At 38.6% G+C, this 20,185-nt stretch overlaps 1 protein-coding gene and 1 pseudogene across 5 annotated transcripts in view; one reads left to right on the top strand and one right to left on the bottom strand.

Moving 5' to 3' along the window:
• The first annotated feature begins 3,400 nt into the window (after positions 1-3,400).
• Positions 3,401-3,518, top strand: LOC126300084 (5S ribosomal RNA; annotated as a pseudogene).
• Positions 3,519-4,886: 1,368 nt separating this feature from the next.
• LOC126299185 (UTP--glucose-1-phosphate uridylyltransferase-like) overlaps positions 4,887-20,185 on the bottom strand; it is a 299,153-nt gene continuing 283,854 nt past the window's right edge. For all 5 annotated transcript variants that reach the window (XM_049990961.1, XM_049990960.1, XM_049990958.1 and 2 more), the window contains exon 11: positions 4,887-5,343. In XM_049990961.1, coding sequence (XP_049846918.1) covers positions 5,236-5,343 — 108 coding nt within the window. In that variant the 3' untranslated portion in view covers positions 4,887-5,235. The remainder of the gene's footprint in view (positions 5,344-20,185) is intronic.

The raw sequence follows: 20,185 nt of genomic DNA, 5'->3' as shown, positions 1-20,185 counted from the left end.
GGGCCAACACCCGGCATCATGGTGTGGGGAGCGATCTCCTACACTGGCCGTACACCCCTGGTGATCGTCGAGGGGACACTGAATAGTGCACGGTACATCCAAACCGTCATCGAACCAATCATTCTACCATTCCTAGACCGGCAAGGGAACTTGCTGTTCCAACAGGACAATGCACGTCCGCATGTATCCCGTGCCACCCAACGTGCTCTAGAAGGTGTAAGTCAACTACCCTGGCGAGCAAGATCTCCGGATCTGTCCCCCATTGAGCATGTTTGGGACTGGATGAAGCGTCGTCTCACGCAGTCTGCACGTCCAGCACAAACGATGGTCCAACTGAGGCGCCAGGTGGAAATGGCATGGCAAGCCGTTCCACAGGACTACATCCAGTATCTCTATGATCGTCTCCATGGGAGAAAGCAGCCTGCATTGCTGCGAAAGGTGGATATACACTGTACTAGTGCCGACATTGTGCATGCTCTGTTGCCTGTGTCTATGTGCCTGTGGTTCTGTCAGTGTGATCATGTGATGTATCTGACCCCAGGAATGTGTCAATAAAGTTTCCCCATCCTGGGACAATGAATTCACGGTGTTATTATTTCAATTTCCAGGAGTGTATGTTGTCGAAACTGGTGGCCTAATAAAATAACAACTTGAAATTTAGACGGCTGTAAGGTGTTTAATTTGACATTCTAAATTGGAAATGTCACACACGAAACAAGCATACAGCCACGCAGCGTCGGGGCACAAGCAAATGCACTCGGTGGACGGTGGGCCTTTTGTTCGGTTCCATGTACAGTGAGTCCAGCTCTGGGTATTGGTACACTCTACAAGAAAAACATCGTCAACCTGATTGGGTGCACTGCCAAGTCAAGAAACTGTTGCAAAAATATGCAAAAGTTAGTGACATAAAAAGCACGTCTCTTGGGTATGAAAAGAAGATGCAAGGATGAGGAAAGAACTATATCCTATACACAGTCGAACTAGAACTTTGTCAAAGTCGAAATAACCTGCTTCTGTTTGGCGTAGCTGAAAATGATGTGGAACACAAAGACAACCTGCTCAAAAAAGTTGCACATAAAAACTATATTGATAGAAGCCATAGGGTGCGACGAAGAGTATTAGGCGCTACAAAACCTTGGTCATTAATCACAAAGTTTGTCTCATACCGAATAAAGAAACAAATTAGCGAGAACTCGTGTAACAATAAGATACGACCTGACATTCGAACGGCTGAAGAAATTCAGTAACGTCATATCGTATTTCGCCCTTCAGAATGAGTGGACCAAGGATGGCAAAATAATTACTGAGACCACAGTGAGAAAAAAAACTTACTAGTTTTAAATAAAGTAGCACGAACCAAACTGTAAACTAACAGCGTCTGTCTTTGTTTTGCTACTGAACTACTGTAATGTCTTTTTAATTCCTGGGACATTATTTTGGATCTGTAATAATTTTGTACCTTCTACTGTTTTTACATTAAACTTAACTATTGTCATTTCTTAATTTTTGTCGCTACCAACACGTCCAACTATTTTTATTTTGGTTTATTACTATTTGTTGTAAATGAATACTTTTGCTGAAACTTCTACTTAACTTCAAATTGAAAAGTTACAGACATTGTCGTAGTAGTAATTTCAAATTGAATCATAGCTTAGTGTGCTAACATTGTAATTATTAATTCTTTTTTTCCTCTGCTAGCAGCGTAGACGCTACAAATAATACCTGTCATTCTACATTTCTTTGCTATGGCAGTTTCAGAAAGAGAGTTAAATGATTCAAACACACTACTAACGCGTCCATAATTGCCTCTTTACTTCCAGTATTCCTTCTAGATTTCCAAACCTCTATAATCTCTTCTTCGGCGTCTGTGTGACGCGCAGTATAATGGTCTCTGAGCTACGCCGACAGCCAGAAATGTGGATCATTGTCCTCCGCCACAGGTAGGTTAAATAACAGCCACCAATATGCCGCACGGAAGTAAGCTGCTAAGAGGGCACGCCCATACAAATACTTGTCGAGCATTACGGAGAACTTACCTATCTTCTCTAAATAAGGAGTGTACTGTGTGTGCAGCAACTGACATATTCCGGCGCCGGATGTTTATTGAGTTACTGACCTCCGAAATTAGCGACCCAATGCACCTATTACCTATTTTTTGCGATATTCAGTTGCCGTTACCCTCGTAATCGGAAAGTTAATCTGGCTTCCCGTTTTGTTATTAAACTAAATAAGGAGTTTAGTGTGCATGGTGCAAGTGGTTATTGCGACGGCCACTATTTATTTAGTTATTGAGATCCGAAGCCGGCGCCGAGGGCATCAAACGCATATTTTCTGCTGTATTCGGCTGCCCATATTTCGTTATCTGACCCGTTGTTGGGACTTTATGTTTCGATATTGAACTAAAGGAGGAGTGTCCTCCGGATGCTGCACGAATGGAACAGCGAAGGGAGGGGGGAGGGGGGGGGGGCGGGCTCAGTTAGGAGTAAAAGACGTATCCCCCGCCACCCACCATTAGCCGGCTTGGGAGGATTGATGCAGATGTATGTGTAGATGTATATACAGTCAGTGCAGAATTCATCAGATAAATTGTAACGTTATTGAAGCACAGTTTTTAGAAGCACTGTTCAAGGATAAGTAGTAGCTCTAACAAATCACCAAAACAAGATGATTAAGTGTGGCACAGAACGCAGTTTATATTTACTTCATACGCCTCCACAAATATACTGTCTTTCAAATATCCATAAAAAAAATTATAGAGCAATATTTTGCTTATGAGAACACAGCAAGAACCCTAACCCCAATTTCCCATAAACTTTGCTGATTGTATGAGGAGTCAAAATAAGTGAACACGTTTCTTGACTTAACAGTAAATAATCAACCATTCCTGAGGAAATGATGATCACAGTTTTCAGTGTAATTTAAATACCTTTCAGGGGATAGTAATCGCAGTCGGAATGGTGCCGCAGTTTTATTCTGCCAGGAAGTTTGATATCAGAGCACACTCCGCTGCACACTGAAAATTTCATTCTGGAAACATCCCCCAGGCTGTGGCTAAGACATGTCTTCACAATATCCTTTCTTCCAGGAGTGCTAGTTGTGCAAGGTTTGTAGGAGAGCTTCTGTGAAGTCTGGAAGGTAGGAGATGAGGTACTGGTATAAGTAAAGTGGTGAGGACAGAGTGTGAGTCATGCTTGCGTACCTCAGATGGTAGAGCACTTGCCCACGAAAGGCAAAGGTCCCAAGTTCAAGTCTTGGTCCGGCACACAGTTTTAATCTGCCAGGAAGTTTTATATGAAATCATTTTATGCATCCACATTGGTAATACCCTATTAACAGGTATAACGGTCACATTGAAAATTATGCAAAAATGGTAATTAATGGCTTCATTAATGAATGAAATGCCAACGGCTTTGTCGCAGTGGTAACACCGGTTCCCGTCAGATCACCGAAGTTAAGCGCTGTCGGGCTGGGCTAGCACTTGGATGGGTGGCCATCCTGTCTGCTGAGCGCTGTTGGCAAGCGTGGTGCATTCAGCCCTTGTGAGGCAAACTGAGGAGCTACTTCATTATTGAGAATTAGTGGCTCCAGTCTTGGAAACTGACATACGGCCGGGAGAGCGGTGTTCTGAGCACATGCCTCTCCATATCCGCATCCGGTGAGGCCCATGGGCTGCGGATGATACGGTGGCCGCTCAGTACCGTTGGGCCTTCATGGCCTGTTCGGGAAGAGTTTAGTTTTTTAATTAATGAAATAGGCCACCTCGTGCATAAAAATTAGGTTAACAAAAGTATATGGCAAAGGTTGGAATTTAACAAGAACAGAGGCCACACCAGCAATGGAAAATGTAACTACTTCTGAACATTAATGTTAATTGTCTTGTAAGTTACTGAATTTTGCAGAATTTTACTATATTACTGAAAAGTCAGAACACAAGTCTCTATAATATGTGGTGTCACTAAATTCATAAATATGTATTAGCTCAAACAATATTTGCTAAATCTTATTGCAATCAAAAGTTCAATTAGCCATATCTTTCGATTAGCAACACTTCCTTTTAAAATTACATACATTAGAAGAATGTGCACAGAAAATATAAGTGTCATATGAATTTCATAAGCAAATGTATCCATGTAATATAAAGGTCAGGGAAAATATTTTAGATATAATCAGGAGCTGAAATCATAACAAATGGAGTAATTCCAGCTAGCTCTGTCTCAAACTGTTTGGTAATGAGGTACGCACTATGGAGAGGCTATTGAAGAACTGGTTGATGTGTTTGAAGCAGAAGTTAGGCTGTGAGCAGTGGGGAGTAGGAGTTGGTTACCTAGGCTGGGACTACTTTCAGTGGCCTCACAGTAACCAGTTACAATGGAGTATTGAGAGTACAGTTAAGTTTGTGGACTTCAGGAAGAATTTAAAATGTGGATGTCCTAAGGAAGTGAGCAGTCATCGGAGACCATACTGCCCTTCTGTAAAAGGGTCCCTACCAGAAGGTTTCTAACTGAAGGTGTAAATTAATTGGGAAAACATTCTTCCACATGATTATTGTGCGTCACTCTACCAGCATGAAACATTTTTCTTTTATTTTTGGTTTCAAATCTGCCATATTTCATAAAATCTTCCTTTGTTGATCCATTATAGATAGAAGTGAAAATCATAAATTGTATCTGTTGCAGCAGTTACTTAAATGGTGAAGTAAAAGTCGTAAATATTTAGTTGACTCCATTATGGATCACAACAACAACAGATAAATAGGCTTCACTTTAAGTCTCTCTACAACAAAATTCTAGGAAACTCTTAGTCGTTTTTCAAGCTATTGTCTTTCCTTATTTTCTGTAAAAGAGAAAATACAAATCTTTGCCTTAAAGTAAAATAGATGCAAACAATTTTAATAAAATAATGCCCTTGTTTTTATTTTGGTCTTCATTCATAAACAACAAAACAACAAATATTCAGAATTATGTATATATCATGAAATACTGTACCACAATATAGCAATTATTTTACAGTTACTGAACTAACAGCAGATTTGTATGTGCTTGGAAAGCATACTAAGACAACAATTTAAGTCACACACACACAACACACACACACACACACACACACACACACACACACACACACACACACACTTTAATTTACATGCATCATGCATACTTCAGCCACTTTAAATTCTCTCTCATTTTAACAATTATTAAATGAGTCTAATACATGTTTCTAGGCACATATCTCCATCTAGTGATCTAAAATTCTCATATTTCCTGATACAATTTTGTTTTCAAGTAAAGCTCCTGATGGGATATCAATTCTATCACCATGGTTTGCAATGATGATGACAGTGCCCTGAAATCAGACAGGAAAATTTGTTAAGCCAGTTTTAAGTAAATGGATTACAATAAAGAGCTTATACTGTAGTAATTTCAATAGATAACACATAAAAACATTCATAGCATGAATAATTAATTTTTGAACACAGTTGGCTGTAGATGTCCAGTAAAATGTATAAATTTCACATAAACTGCTTAACAATTTTACTTGCCGTCCAATTATGGAAAAGGTAAGACACAAGACTGAAGGTAAGAAAAAACAACTATCTTCAGAGATCACAGTAATTTTTTTAGTGAAAATAACATTGTGTAGGTTCCTAAAGGTTCAACACCATGCAAATTATTGATGTTCCATGACATCAAATATTAAAAAGTTTTGACTGATAACTTAATACGTTAGGATTCCTTCTGTTTTTATAACTAAATACAAACAAAATTATTTTGTCAAGGACATTAACTGAGGTATTAATATCGTATGGGAAAGGGTGTTGGCATTAGAAACTATGCCAATGAAAAACAGAATATGCAGCAAAAACATGCACAATTAGAGGTCAAGATAGTAAAAAACAGGTACTACAGCACAGACATTATAGAAATGGAACAGCAACTTGGGATGTTCTTTTGAAGCTTTTAGAATCACAAACAGCTAGAACAGAAAATTAACAATCATATAAGTTAAGATAGAATGCTAGTCATCACATACAGCAGGCACTGAGTGGCAGAGAGGTAGAGTGTACATTACTGGATATTATTGAGTGACAGATAAAGTTCTTAATCATATACACAAAACTCACATCATATTGCCAACAGTGGCTATGTGTGTGAAAGTTTTTACATGTGATGAAAGACTTTGTCCAATAGCTGAATGATATCCAATAGTTCCTCCCCCATGAACCATGGAGTTGGTGGGGAGGCTTGCATGCCTCAACGATACAGATAGCCGTACTGTAGGTGCAACCACAATGGAGGGGTATCTGTTGAGAGGCCAGATAAACGTGTAGTTCCTGAAGAGGGGCAGCAGCCTTTTCAGTAGTTGCAAGGGCAACAGTCTGGATGATTGACTGATCTGACCTTGTAACAATAACCAAAATGGCCTTGCTGTGCTGGTACTGCAAACGGCTGAAAGCAAGGGGAAATTACAGCCGTAATTCTTCCCGAGGGCATGCAGCTTTACTGTATGCTTAAATGATGATGGCGTCCTCTTGGGTAAAATATTCCGGAGGTAAAATAGTCCCCCATTCGGATCTCCGGGCGGGGACTACTCAGGAGGACGTCGTTGTCAGGAGAGAGAAAACTGGCGTTCTACGGGTCGGAGCGGGGAATGTCAGATCCCTTAATCGGGCAGGTAGATTAGAAAATTTAAAAAGGGAAATAGATAGGTTATAGTTAGATATAGTGGGAATTAGTGAAGTTTGGTGGCAGGAGGAACAAGGCTTCTGGTCAGGTGACTACAGGGTTATAAATACAAAATCAAATAGGGGTAATGCAGGAGTAGGTTTAATAATGAATAGGAAAATAGGAGTGTGGGTAAGCTACTACAAACAGCATAGTAAACGCATTATTGTGGCTAAGATAGATACGAAGCCCACACCTACTACAGTAGTACAAGTTTATATGCCAACTAGCTCTGCAAATGATGAAGAAATTGAAGAAATGTATGATGAAATAAAAGAAATTATTCAGATAGTGAAGGGAGACGAAAATTTAATAGTCATGGTTGACTGGAATTTGAGTGTAGGAAAAGGGAGAGAAGGAAACGTAGTAGGTGAATATGGATTGGGGCTAAGAAATGAAAGAGGAAGCCGCCTGGTAGAATTTTGCACAGAGCACAACTTAATCATAGCTAACACTTGGTTTAAGAATCATGAAAGAAGGTTGTATACGTGGAAGAACCCTGGAGATACTAAAAGGTATCAGATAGATTATATAATGGTAAGAGAGATTTAGGAACCAGGTTTTAAGTTGTAAGACATTTCCAGGGGCAGATGTGGACTCTGACCACAATGTATTGGTTATGACCTGTAGATTAAAACTGACGAAACTGTAAAAAGGTGGGAATTTGAGGAGATGGGACCTGGACAAACTGAAAGAACCAGAGGTTGTACAGAGTTTCAGGGAGAGCATAAGGGAACAATTGACAGGAATGGGGGAAAGAAATACTGTAGAAGAAGAATGGGTAGCTTTGAGGGATCAAGTAGTGAAGGCAGCAGAGGATCAAGTAGGTAAAAAGATGAGGGCTTGAGGGCTAGTAGAAATCCTAGGGGTTACATAAAGGCGAAAATATAAAAATGCAGCAAATGAAGCAGGCAAAAAGGAATACAAACGTCTCAAAAATGAGATCAACAGGAAGTGCAAAATGGCTAGGCAGAGATGGCTAGAGGACAAATGTAAAGATGTAGAGGCTTATCTCACTAGGGGTAAGATAGATACTGCCTACAGGAAAATTAAAGAGACCTTTGGAGATAAGAGAACAACTTGTATGAACACCAACAGCTCAGATGGAAACTCAGTTCTAAACAAAGAAGGGAAAGCAGAAAGGTGGAAGGAGTATATAGAGGGTCTATACAAGGGCGATGTACTTGAGGACAATATTATGGAAATGGAAGAGGATCTAGATGAAGATGAAATGAGAGATACGATACTGCGTGAAAAGTTTCAGAGAGCACTGAAAGACCTGAGTCGAAACAAGGCCCCCAGAGTAGACAACATTCCATTGGAACTACTGACGGCCTTGGGAGAGCCAGTCCTGACAAAACTCTACCATCTGGTGAGCAAGATGTATGAAACAGGCGAAATACCCTCAGACTTCAAGAAGAATATAATAATTCCAATCCCAATGAAAGCAGGTGTTGACAGATGTGAAAATTACCGAACAACCAGTTTAATAAGCCACAGCTGCAAAATACTAACACGAATTCTTTACAGACGAATGGAAAAACTAGTAGAATCCGACCTCGGGGAAGATCAGTTTGGATTCCGTAGAAACAGTGGAACACGTGAGGCAATACTGACCTTACAACTTATCTTAGAAGAAAGATTAAGGAAAGACAAACCTACGTTTCTAGCATTTGTAGACTTAGAGAAACCTTTTGACAATGTTGAATGGAATACTCTCTTTAAAATTCTAAAGGTGGCAGGGGTAAAATACAGGTTGTGAAATGCTATTTACAATTTGTACAGAAACCAGATGGCAGTTATAAGGGTCGAGGGACATGAAAGGGGAGCAGTACTTGGGAAGGGAGTAAGACAGGGTTGTAGCCTCTCCCTGATGTTATTCAATCTGTGTATTGAGCAAGCAGTAAAGGAAACAAAAGAAAAATTCAGAGTAGGTATTAAAATCCATGGAGAAGAAATAAAAACTTTGAGGTTCACCGATAACATTGTAATTCTGTCACAGACAGAAAAGGACTTGGAAGAGCAGCTGAATGGAATGGACAGTGTCTTGAAAGTAGGATATAAGATGAACATCAACAAAAACAAAACGAGGATAATGGAATGTAGTCGAATTAAGTCGAGTGATGCCGAGGGAATTAGATTAGGAAATGAGACACTTAAAGTAGTAAAGGAATTTTGCTATTTGGGGAGCAAAATAACTGATGATTGTCAAAGTAGAGAGGATATAAAATGTAGACTGGCAATGGCAAGGAAAGCGTTTCTGAAGAAGAGAAATTTGTTAACATTGAGTATAGATTTAAGTGTCAGGGAGTCATTTCTGAAAGTATTTGTATAGAGTGTAGCCATGTATGGAAGTGGAACATGGACGATAAATAGTTTGGACAAGAAGAGAATAGAAGCTTTCGAAATGTGGTGCTACAGAAGAATGCTGAAGATTAGATGGGTAGATCACATAACTAATGAGGAAGTATTGAATAGGATTGGGGAGAAGAGAAGTTTGTGGCACAACTTGACCAGAAGAAGGGATCGGTTGGTAGGACATATTCTGAGGCATCAAGGGATCACCAATTTTGTATTGGAGGGCAGTGTGGAGGGTAAAAATCGTAGAGGGAGACCAAGAGATGAATACACTAAGCAGATTCAGAAGGATGTAGGTTCCAGTAGGTACTGAGAGATGAAGAAGCTTGCACAGGATAGAGTAGCACGGAGAGCTGCATCAAACCAGTCTCAGGACTGAAGACCACAACAACAACAATCCAATAGTTATTTTTAGATGTGGTTGTCTGTCAGTCAACATCTCCTCTGTGTGGTGAGTCACAATGTATCTTAAGTAATATTATTATTATTCCATTCAAGATTTTTCACTGTTAGAATAGAGAAGTTTCAGTACTGAATGAGACTGACTGTCAAAGCAGAAAAAGAGCAGATTATGAGACATTCAACAATGCAATTCTGTGATTGGATTTTAGTGTATTTAGTTAACTGTTATAATATTATGAAAAGGAAAGTTGCCACTCAACATATAGCGGAGATGCTGAGTCACAGACAGGCAGACTGGCACAACAAAAAGGCTGTCACAATATAAGCTTTCAGCCAACAAGGCCTTTGTTGAAAATAACCCCCCCCAGCCCCCCCCCCCCCCCCACACACACATACACACAAAATTCACACACATGACTGCAGCCTCTGGCAGCTGACACCATGAGGCTGCAGTCATGTGGGTGTGAGAGCTGCGTTTGCTCGTGTGTGTGTGTGTGTGTGTGTGTGTGTGTGTGGTGGGGCACATGTGTGTGTGCACACACGTGCATCTATTTTCGACAAAAACCTTGTTGGCTGAAAGCTTATATTTTGATAGTAATTTTGTTGTGTCTATCTGCGACTCAGCATCTCCGCTTCTTCTTCTTCTTCTTCTTCTTCTTCTTCTTCTTTTTTTCCCCCCTCCATCAGTCTACTGACTGGTTTGATGTGGCCCGCCATGAATTCCTTTCCTGTGCTAACCTCTTCATCTCAGAGTAGCCCTTGCAACCTACGTCCTCAATTATTTGCTTGACGTATTCCAATCTCTGTCTTCCTCTACAGTTTTTGCCCTCTACAGCTCCCTCTAGTACCATGGAAGTCATTCCCTCATGTCTTAGCAGATGTCCTATCATCCTGTCCCTTCTCCTTATCAGTGTTTTCCACATATTCCTTTCCTCTCCGATTCTGCGTAGAACCTCCTTATTCCTTACCTTATCAGTCCACCTAATTTTCAACATTCGTCTATAGCACCACATCTCAATTGCTTCGATTCTCTTCTGTTCCAGTTTTCCCACAGTCCATGTTTCACTACCATACAATGCTGTACTCCAGATGTACATCCTCAGAAATTTCCTCCTCAAATTAAGGCCGGTATTTGATATTAGTAGACTTCTCTTGGCCAGAAATGCCTTTTTTGCCATAGCGAGTGTGCTTTTGATGTCCTCCTTGCTTCGTCCGTCATTGGTTGTTTTACTGCCTAGGTAGCAGAATTCCTTAACTTCATTGACTTCGTGACCATCAATCCTGATGTTAAGTTTCTCGCTGTTCTTATTTCTACTACTTCTCATTACCTCCGTCTTTCTCCGATTTACTCTCAAACCATACTGTGTACTCATTAGACTGTTCATTCCGTTCAGCAGATCATTTAATTCTTCTTCACTTTCACTCAGGATAGCAATGTGATCAGCGAATCGTATCATTGATATCCTTTCACCTTGTTTTTTAATTCCACTCCTGAACCTTTCTTTTATTTCCATCATTGCTTCCTCGATGTACAGATTGAAGAGTAGGGGCGAAAGGCTACAGCCTTGTCTTACTCCCTTGTTAATACGAGCACTTCGTTCTTGATCGTCCACTCTTATTATTCCCTCTTGGTTGTTGTACATATTGTATATGACCCGTCTTGTACATATTGTATATGACCCATCTCTCCCTATAGCTTACCCCTACTTTTTTCAGAATCTTGAACAGCTTGCACCATTTTATATTGTCGAACGCTTTTTCCAGGTCGACAAATCCTATGAACGTGTCTTGATTTTTCTTTAGCTTTGCTTCCTTTATTAGCCGTAACGTCAGAATTGCCTCTCTCGTGCCTTTACTTTTCCTAAAGCCAAACTGATCATCACCTAGCGCATTCTCAATTTTCTTTTCCATTCTTCTGTATATTATTCTTGTAAGCAGCTTCGATGCATGAGCTGTTAAGCTGATTGTGCGATAATCCTCGCACTTGTCAGCTCTTGCCGTCTTCGGAATTGTTTGGATGATGCTTTTCCAAAAGTCAGATGGTATGTCGCCAGACTCATATATTCTACACAACAACGTGAATAGTCGTTTTGTTGCCACTTCCGCTATATGGTGAGTGCCAACTTTCCTTTTTATAATATTGTTACATTCCATCCTGGATTTTCCATTGTTTAGTTAACTATTATCCATTACAAACATAGATGGAATTCTATGACTGGAATACAGTTTTAGCTACTAATACAATCACTGAAATCATTCACTTCCAATTTTTTGTTTAGTTACAAAACGTAAATGGTTTGGAGTTGGTAACCACTCATATTCAGGTACTCAAAATAAGCATTTTTTTAAATTTATGTTTGTCCAAAGGGCTCATACTCATGGTCATCCCACTGTGTTTCATGCATTGGTATGGCCACTAGCATGACCCCTAAACACATGCATAAGTAAAACCCAAATTTGTAAACATCTGCAGATGTTTTATTATGAAACATATCCTTAATAGACAGAGTGATGATAAGAAATTGGAGGGGGTTGCATAGAGAGGGGTTAATGTCAAGGTCCCATTTTGCCATAATACAGCCAAATTTCTAAGACTAATTTCATAAGACTAAAATAAATCTGCTGCATGCAGACACTAATAACACTGGGCTTAATTGAAATACACTTAAGGATAATACACAATTGATCCAACACCTATCTTGGCAAAGTATTCCGCTGTTGAGACAAGCATGAACTTCTAGGGAATGCATCATTCAGTCCACAAAATAACAGAAAATCTCAATTTAAATGCATTTCTATTCTGCAATTCATTATCAAACCTGTCTCATAGGGAATTAGATCACTCCTCTTATATTTGTGGGTTCATTATTTGTGGATTCAATCATTCACTAAATTAACTTCACTGGCCAGTATACAATACCCACATTGCAGTCATGGAATATGAATAAGCATTATTTCATGATTTACATCTGCACCATTTGCATGCGACTGACTTTACTTTAATAGTAGCATGGCTTGTGTGACACATCAATCCTGTTGCTTCATCGTCCCAGTCACACAGATCACTCAGGTGGATACTATATTGTTGGTGTGTTTACACTGTTTCAGTGCCCCTCTACTGTTCCTCTAACTTGCACAAGTGTGTTGAGAACAATGCAATTCTGTATATGAATTACATTAATCATTCTATCTATTAGAACACCATTCAAAAATGGTTTGAAGTTAAAAGCTATTTCATGTCTTCAGTTTAGTAAAAATTCATAATTTATTACAGCACAAATGCTGCATATGTTGGTTGCACTTTTCCTTACTGAATCCACTGCAAAGAGTATAATAGTTCTGAGAGAGGATATAAAATAATATTTTCAGTAATCTTCTACAACTTCTGTAAACTAGATTTTATGAACCATTTCTTTTTCTCTACTAGAACTGAAATTCTTGACAGATTACTAGAATTCTGATATCAATGAATTCTGTATTTGTTAGAAATTGTTGGAACACATACCTCACAAACACCTGGGAAGAGCTGTACTATTCCAGAACCATAAATATCACAATTTCATATTCAAAAAATTCAATATCTGTTTCTCAATGGTTAACAATATTATGGAAACACACAGGCCACTATTTTATGAATCCCTTATGACTCATAATCAAGTTAAAATAAATTATAAATATCTTCAATGTCTCAAAAGATATCTGAACTGAAGAATTCCAAAGAACAGAGTTACTAGCACTGCCTCTTGCCTAATGGTGCCATACTAAACTACTGCGGGAAACAGAAAATATTTGTTCATAGCCTATTGAACTGCAGTAGATGTCATGTGATTTACGCTATGGATTCTGTAGCTGGCTCGCTGCAAAATGCTGCAGTGAATATCTTAGCTCCGTGTGACCTGTCACTTTTAGTATGTGCACCTGTCACGCTCCCAAAAATACACTCCTGTGACCTTGACCTTATTAGGATGTGAGTAATGAAAAAATGGGTAGGATTTTTCAAGAAATAAGCTATTTTCTGGTTGTTTTGTTGTATGAACCATTTACAGTCATTTCTCCTTGCTGAAATAATAAGAAGTCTGGTACAGACTTAAGTATGCAACTGTTTAACAGCTATGAGTTGCATTGTTTGTTTATTTACTTCATGTGTTACTAACATCACATAACTAAAATAGGTGTAGGCAGAAACTGAGCAGAACTGACATACAGAATTTTTTTTATACAATCAGTAGAAAAACTGCAAGATAGGCAAATAACATTCATACAAAAGAGGACTAACCTACCCAACAGATGCAGTCACTTTAGGACACCAGCTACAGCTTCAAGTGTTTCTAAACAATAGCAATGTGGATAAAATGTAAATTATACCGTACTTCTGTGAGTACTGATTCAAAATAATTTCGGGGCTTTCAAAAGAAAAATAAACTATTGTCCTACTCAGCACAGGTAGCAAAAGGTCACTATCACTCAGCAAGTAGTGATGCAGGAGCCAGTAAAACAAAATACAATCCAAGTGGTTTTTAATTACTATTGTACTGCATGGAACTGGGGACCTAGAAACGATGGAGAGGTTTCATTCCTGCCGTAGCCCTCAGTGGTTTAGAACCTCACAATAGGCCACCCCACACCAAACCCAGGGTTATTGTGCTGTTTGGCCCCCAGTGGAGCAGTGTTGGGGGCCACTTCTGTTCCTTATTTATGTAAATGATATGCTCTCTAGCATTACAGGGAATTATAAGATATTTCTGTTTGCTGATGACACCAGCTTGGTAGTAAAGGATGTTGTGCACAACATTGGATCTGTTTCACATAGCACACTTCATGCCATTAGTTCATGACTTGTAGAAAATAAACTAATGGTAAATCACCAAAAAAATGGCTCTGAGCACTATGGGACTTAACATCTGAGGTCATCAATCCCCTAGAACTTAGAACTACTTAAACTTAACTAACATAAGGGCATCAGACACATCCATGCCCGAGGCAGGATTCAAACCTGTGACCGTAGTGGTCACGCGGTTCCAGACTGAAGCACCTAGAACCGCTTGGCCACCACGGCCGGTGGTAAATCACAATAAGATTCAGTTTTTACAGTTTGTAATACACGATTCAACAAAACCCAACATTTTAATTTCACAGAATGCACATATGATAGCGAAACTGAATAGTTCAAATTTCTAGGTGTTCAGATAGGTAGTAAACTTTCTTGTTCAAAGACTTAATACCGCTATTTTTAGTATTCAAACAGTATCTTAGGTAAGTGATCATTTGACATGAAAATTAGTCTACTTTGCTTATTTTCATTCACATATGTCATATGATATTATATTTTGGGGTAACTCTTCCCATTCTCAAAGGATACTTTTGGCTCAGAAATGGGCTGGCCTCTCAATATATATATTCTTTACTGTTGTTTCTTGTTAACAATACCAGTTTATTTCCAAGAGTTAGCAGCTTTAACTCAGTTAACACTAGGCAGAAATCCCAACTCACATTTGGATCGCACTTCTTTAACTCTTGTGCAGAAAGGTGTGCAGTATACTGCTGCATCCATTTTCAATAAGTTACCACAAGAATTCAAAAATCTTAGCAGTAATCCATGTGATTTCAAATCGAAGCTGAAGAGTTTCCTCATGGGTCACTCCTTCCATTCTGTTGAGAAGTTTCTTGAAAAATTAAGCTGATTCCTATGTTATATTGTTGATTGCGTTTACTTAAACTTATGGCTTGACTTTTTTTGAGTTTATAAACATTTTATTTCATCTGTTATTACTTTTATGTTGTAATTTCATGTACTGACATGTTTCATGATCTTGGAGATTTGCTCCTCAATTTGGTCCTACAGAACTAGACATGTAAATAAATAAATAAACAACATGTTACTAAAGCATTCATAATAAAGTCCCTGAATGTACTGCCCTCCAAGAAAGTTGTCACACTCAAATTACACTTGGAACTGAGAGCTGAATGAAACCCAAAGTAGAAAGCTCCAAAATATTTAACAAGGTATGGAATGTATATTGGAAAGGCAGATTAGACATCACAGAATGGGGAGTGTTCATTGCAATCAACAAAAATATGGTGTCTATCTAGTTTGCAACTTAGCCAGACTGCAAACTAGTACACGAGTAACTGGCCTGGCAAATTAAAGTTAATCATTGGATCTTTTTAAAAGCCTTCTGACTTCACTGCAAAAGCTGTAGAATCATTTCATTCAAAATAAGTCTATCGTCAGTAGTGAAAAAGTATTCTAATCATGCAATATTAGCTAAAGGCAATTTTAAATTACTGACCAGACACTGGGATGTCTGTAGATTCATTGTAGGTGGTATGGACAGAGAACATTATGGAGTAGTTCTGAATAAGTTTTCTAAAAACTGCATTGAGCAACTAGTTCAACAACAACAACAACAACAACAACACACACACACACACACACACACACACACACACACACACACAAAGAGAATTTTTTAGGCCTTGTAGCAAGTCAGTCTTGATCTTATCTACAGTGTCAATACAGGGATTAGTTATCAACACGTCATCACATAGTGACAAAGGTTACTGAAGTTAATAAATCCATCAAGAATGCAAGAACAGTATTTATGCCAGAAAAAGCAGATGTACAGTTGTTAGCATCATACTTAAACAATGAATGGACAATATATAATTGGCTTAGAGGAATTACAGGTGAAGTCTGAACAAAACATAAATCATATTCTGGAGAAGTTTGTTCCAAGTCAGCTGGAAAGCCCACTGTGGCTTAGTAACAAAATTTGGAAAAAGCTGAGGAAACAGACACTGTGGCACTATCAGCTCAAAAAAGACTAGAGGAATGTCACCACGTGAAGTTAGTAGAATTTTGTACATCTATGGTCAATCATCATAGCATACAACAACTTATAGTCCTACATAAAATCACTAAGTGGGTCAAAGGATTCTATTAGTCACTCATTGCCCAGTCTAGTGCAGCAATGGAAGACAGCAAAAGAAAAGCTAATGAACTAAATTTTGTTTAAAAAATCACTCATGCAGGAGAATCATTGAGTCATGCTATTGTTTGACAGTCACACAGATTTCTGTGTGACACACATAGAAATAGGCATCCCTGGCATTAGGAAACACTGGAAGATTCTATGGAAGTTTGCTGCCTGAGACTGCACTCAGTTCTTCATTGGAGTCATAGCACTGGGAGCCAGGTCAGCTTTTTAGGTGCATGAAGAGGTGAGAAACACTTGAATCCAAGTCTGGGTTGTAGAGGGTATATTCAAAAATATCCTGTTTCAAGTAATACAACAATTCTTGCATGTTCATGTGGCTTCTGCTATCATCAACATCATGTATATTCACATTACCACTTTTAAACAGACACACCAATTACCCACAAGACCTTCAATCATTACACTCAGTCTGTAAACGCCATAAGTTTTGTGATAAGAGTTAACAGCACTGAAATTTCTTGCCTCTAAAAATCATATTAAAAAATGATTTCACCATTTGCAGGATTTTCAATTGCATTGCTAATTTTGAATGGTAGGCAAAAAACCAGCATGCTTTCATAATGACAAGTGAAGTAGTGTCAACACAGGTGACTAGCATGAGCCAAAGAACTACACACCAGTTTCTTTGATCTCACTAGCGAAACACAATTTTCTGATTATGGCACAACCTATTTTATGAAAAAAGAAATTTACTGACACTGCTATTAACTAGTCCAACAGAAATTGTTCTTCGTGTACAAGAAACTCAACATATGCTATGATTCTGAATCTGTCAAAAGATTTTTATACAATCGGTCATATTAGAGTTACCTTCCCATTTGCGATGAGAAATTGTTCGAATCATCACATTTTCAGTCCTGTCTCATTATATGTTGTTCATGGTTTTTATGTAAATTTGTCGTATGTGAAGTCTATTAGAGAGCCCACTTTAAACAACAGCCACATAAATAGTATACACTGAGGTGATAATATCAGGCCAGACCTCCTTTTGCTCAGCACATTGCATCAGTTTGGTATGGCATGTACTCAACAACTCATTGGAAGTCCCCTGCGAAGATATTGAGCCATGCTGTCTCTATAACTGTCCATAATTGCAAAACGGTTACTGATGCATGATTCTGTGCATGAACTGATCGCTTTATTATGTTCCATAAATGTTCGGTGGGTGTCTAAATCATTTGCTCAAATTGTCCAGTGTGTTCTTCAAACCAATTGAAAGCAGTTGTGGCCTGGTGACATAGTGCATTATCATCCATAAAAATTCCATCATTGTTTGGAAATATGAGGTGATGAAAGGCTGCAAATTGCCTCCAACTAGCCAAACATAAATATTTCCAGTCAATGATTGGTTCAGATGGACCAGAGAACCCTGTCCATTCCATGTAAACACAGCCCACACCATTATGGAGCCACCAGCAGATTGCACAGTGTCTTGGTGACAACTTGGGTCCATGACTTTGTAGGGTCTGCACCACACTCGAACCCTACCATCAGCTCTTACTAAAATTGGGACTCATCTCACCAGGCTATGGTTTTCCAGTGACCAAGGGTCCATTTCATATGGTCATGAGTCCAGGAAAGGCACTGCATGCTTTCAGAGCAATATCCTGAAATATATGTTCATTGCACACCCCACATTGATTTCTGTAGTTATTGCGTGCAGTGTTGCTTGTCTGCTAGCACTGACAACTTTGTGCACACGCCACTGCCCTCATTCTCTAAGTGGAGGCTGTCGGCTACTGCATAGTCCAAGGTGGGAGGTAATGGCTGAAATGTGGTATTCTCGGCACACTCTTGACGCTGGTGATCTCAGAATATTGAATTCCCCAACAATTTCTGAAATAGAATGTCCCATGCATCTAGCTCCAATGGCTGATTTGTGTTCAAAGTCTGTTAATTCCTGTCATGCAGCCATAATTATGTGAGAAACCTTTCACGAGAATCACTTAAGTACAAATGACAGTGCCCTGCCTTTTTATACCTTCTGTAAATGATACTACTGTCATCTACGTATGTGCTTATCACTATACCATGTCTTTTGTCACCTCAGTGTATATTCCAGTATACCTTTCATTTTACAGAAATTGTTAATGTTATTTCACACACTGAGAATCTGTTTTGTGAATATTCTCATTCACATTTTCACATTTTCTTCTTAGAATTTTTTTTACATGCATTAACAGATTAGGTGCTATAGGAAATACTTTTGATAATAAAAGCTAATAGAGCCAAGTGCATCCACTGTCATAAATACAGATGTGTCAGCTCCATTTGTCTACACTTAGCAAGACAGACATAAACTCACAGCTCATTTAAAGATAAGCTGTGGTGTGGCATATGATGGATAGTAAAATATGGAAAAAATTGTCTAATTTTGGATACTTAAGCTTCTCCTTCAAATCCTTATGCACAATTACTTCTCCTTTAAGGGGAAGATATAGTTACAAATAAATCCATGGCACAGCCATGGGCACCCACTTGGCTCCCTCCTATGCCAAGCTGCTTATAGGCCATCTGAAAGAAACCTCTCTAGCATCCAAAAACACCAAACCCTAGCACAGGTTCACTATAGCCAACACATTCATCATATGAGAATCAACAAATGTATTGAGATTTAAGATAATTGTAATTTACTGTTCAATATCAGTTATACATGTTTAATTAGACTACATGTTTTGATCTATTAGGATCATCTTCAGATCTAAAACAAAGTAAAACTAAATATGAATTTAGCAGGAGGGGTCTCACTAAAATTATAGAACATATAGTCATGTAAAATTTCTCATTAAAATACTAATAGTGTAGATCAATGTGTATGTAAAATGTAAGTGAAATAAAATAGTAAAATAATAAAATGGAGTGAGGGGTCTGAGAGTGGGGAAAGAAGGCAAGGGAGAGGAAGGAGGAATAGTGGCAGGGATGCTATGTGTTTAACAATAGAGGATCTTATACTAAAATTGCCATATGTCAATTATGTAAAAAAATTTCCTGTTAAAATACCAGACTGGATGTGTAAAACTGTAAAAGGAAATGAAATAGTACATTATAGGAGTGGAAATAAAGCAGTGGAAACTGAATTAGTATTTTAAGATGAAAAAGTGTGAAACTTTGAACACACAAAAAATAAAATTGCATAATTTTTTTATTAAAAGATTAAAAATTAGGCCTAGAACAATGGATGCTTAAATAGTGAAAGGCATAAAGATCATAAAACTAACAAAAGTGAAAGTATGTAGAAGACCTTGAACTTGATCAAGTCACTAACTATTAAAATTTTTAAAAAAACATTGAAAGTAAGCTTAATGGTATATTCATGACCTGGACTCAGGAGAAAGGTACCCTATTATCATTCCTCCACAGCCTTAACACCTTCTCTCTCATTTATTTCACCTTGTCCTCCTTCCTGGAGGTTGACCTCCACCTCTCTGATAGCTCCAACCATACGTCTGTTCATATCAAGCCCACTATCCAACAACAGTACCTCCCTTTTGACAGTTGTTATCCCTTCAGTACCAAAAAATTGCCTTCATATAGTCTGTTTACCCATGGACAGTGTATCTGTAGTGATGATAATTCCCTTTCCCAATTTGCTGAAGGTCTCACAAAGACCATCATTTACAGATACTATTCCTAAAACTGAGCCCACAAATAGGTTTCCAGTGACATATCTTCACAACCACTAATCCTCTGACCACCCCAAGAACC

Source organism: Schistocerca gregaria, chromosome X (genome assembly GCF_023897955.1).
Source record: "Schistocerca gregaria isolate iqSchGreg1 chromosome X, iqSchGreg1.2, whole genome shotgun sequence".
In the NCBI taxonomy this organism is placed as follows: Eukaryota; Metazoa; Arthropoda; class Insecta; order Orthoptera; family Acrididae; genus Schistocerca; species Schistocerca gregaria.
Note: the sequence above shows the minus strand (reverse complement) of the source record. Positions and strands in the feature narration are given on the sequence as shown.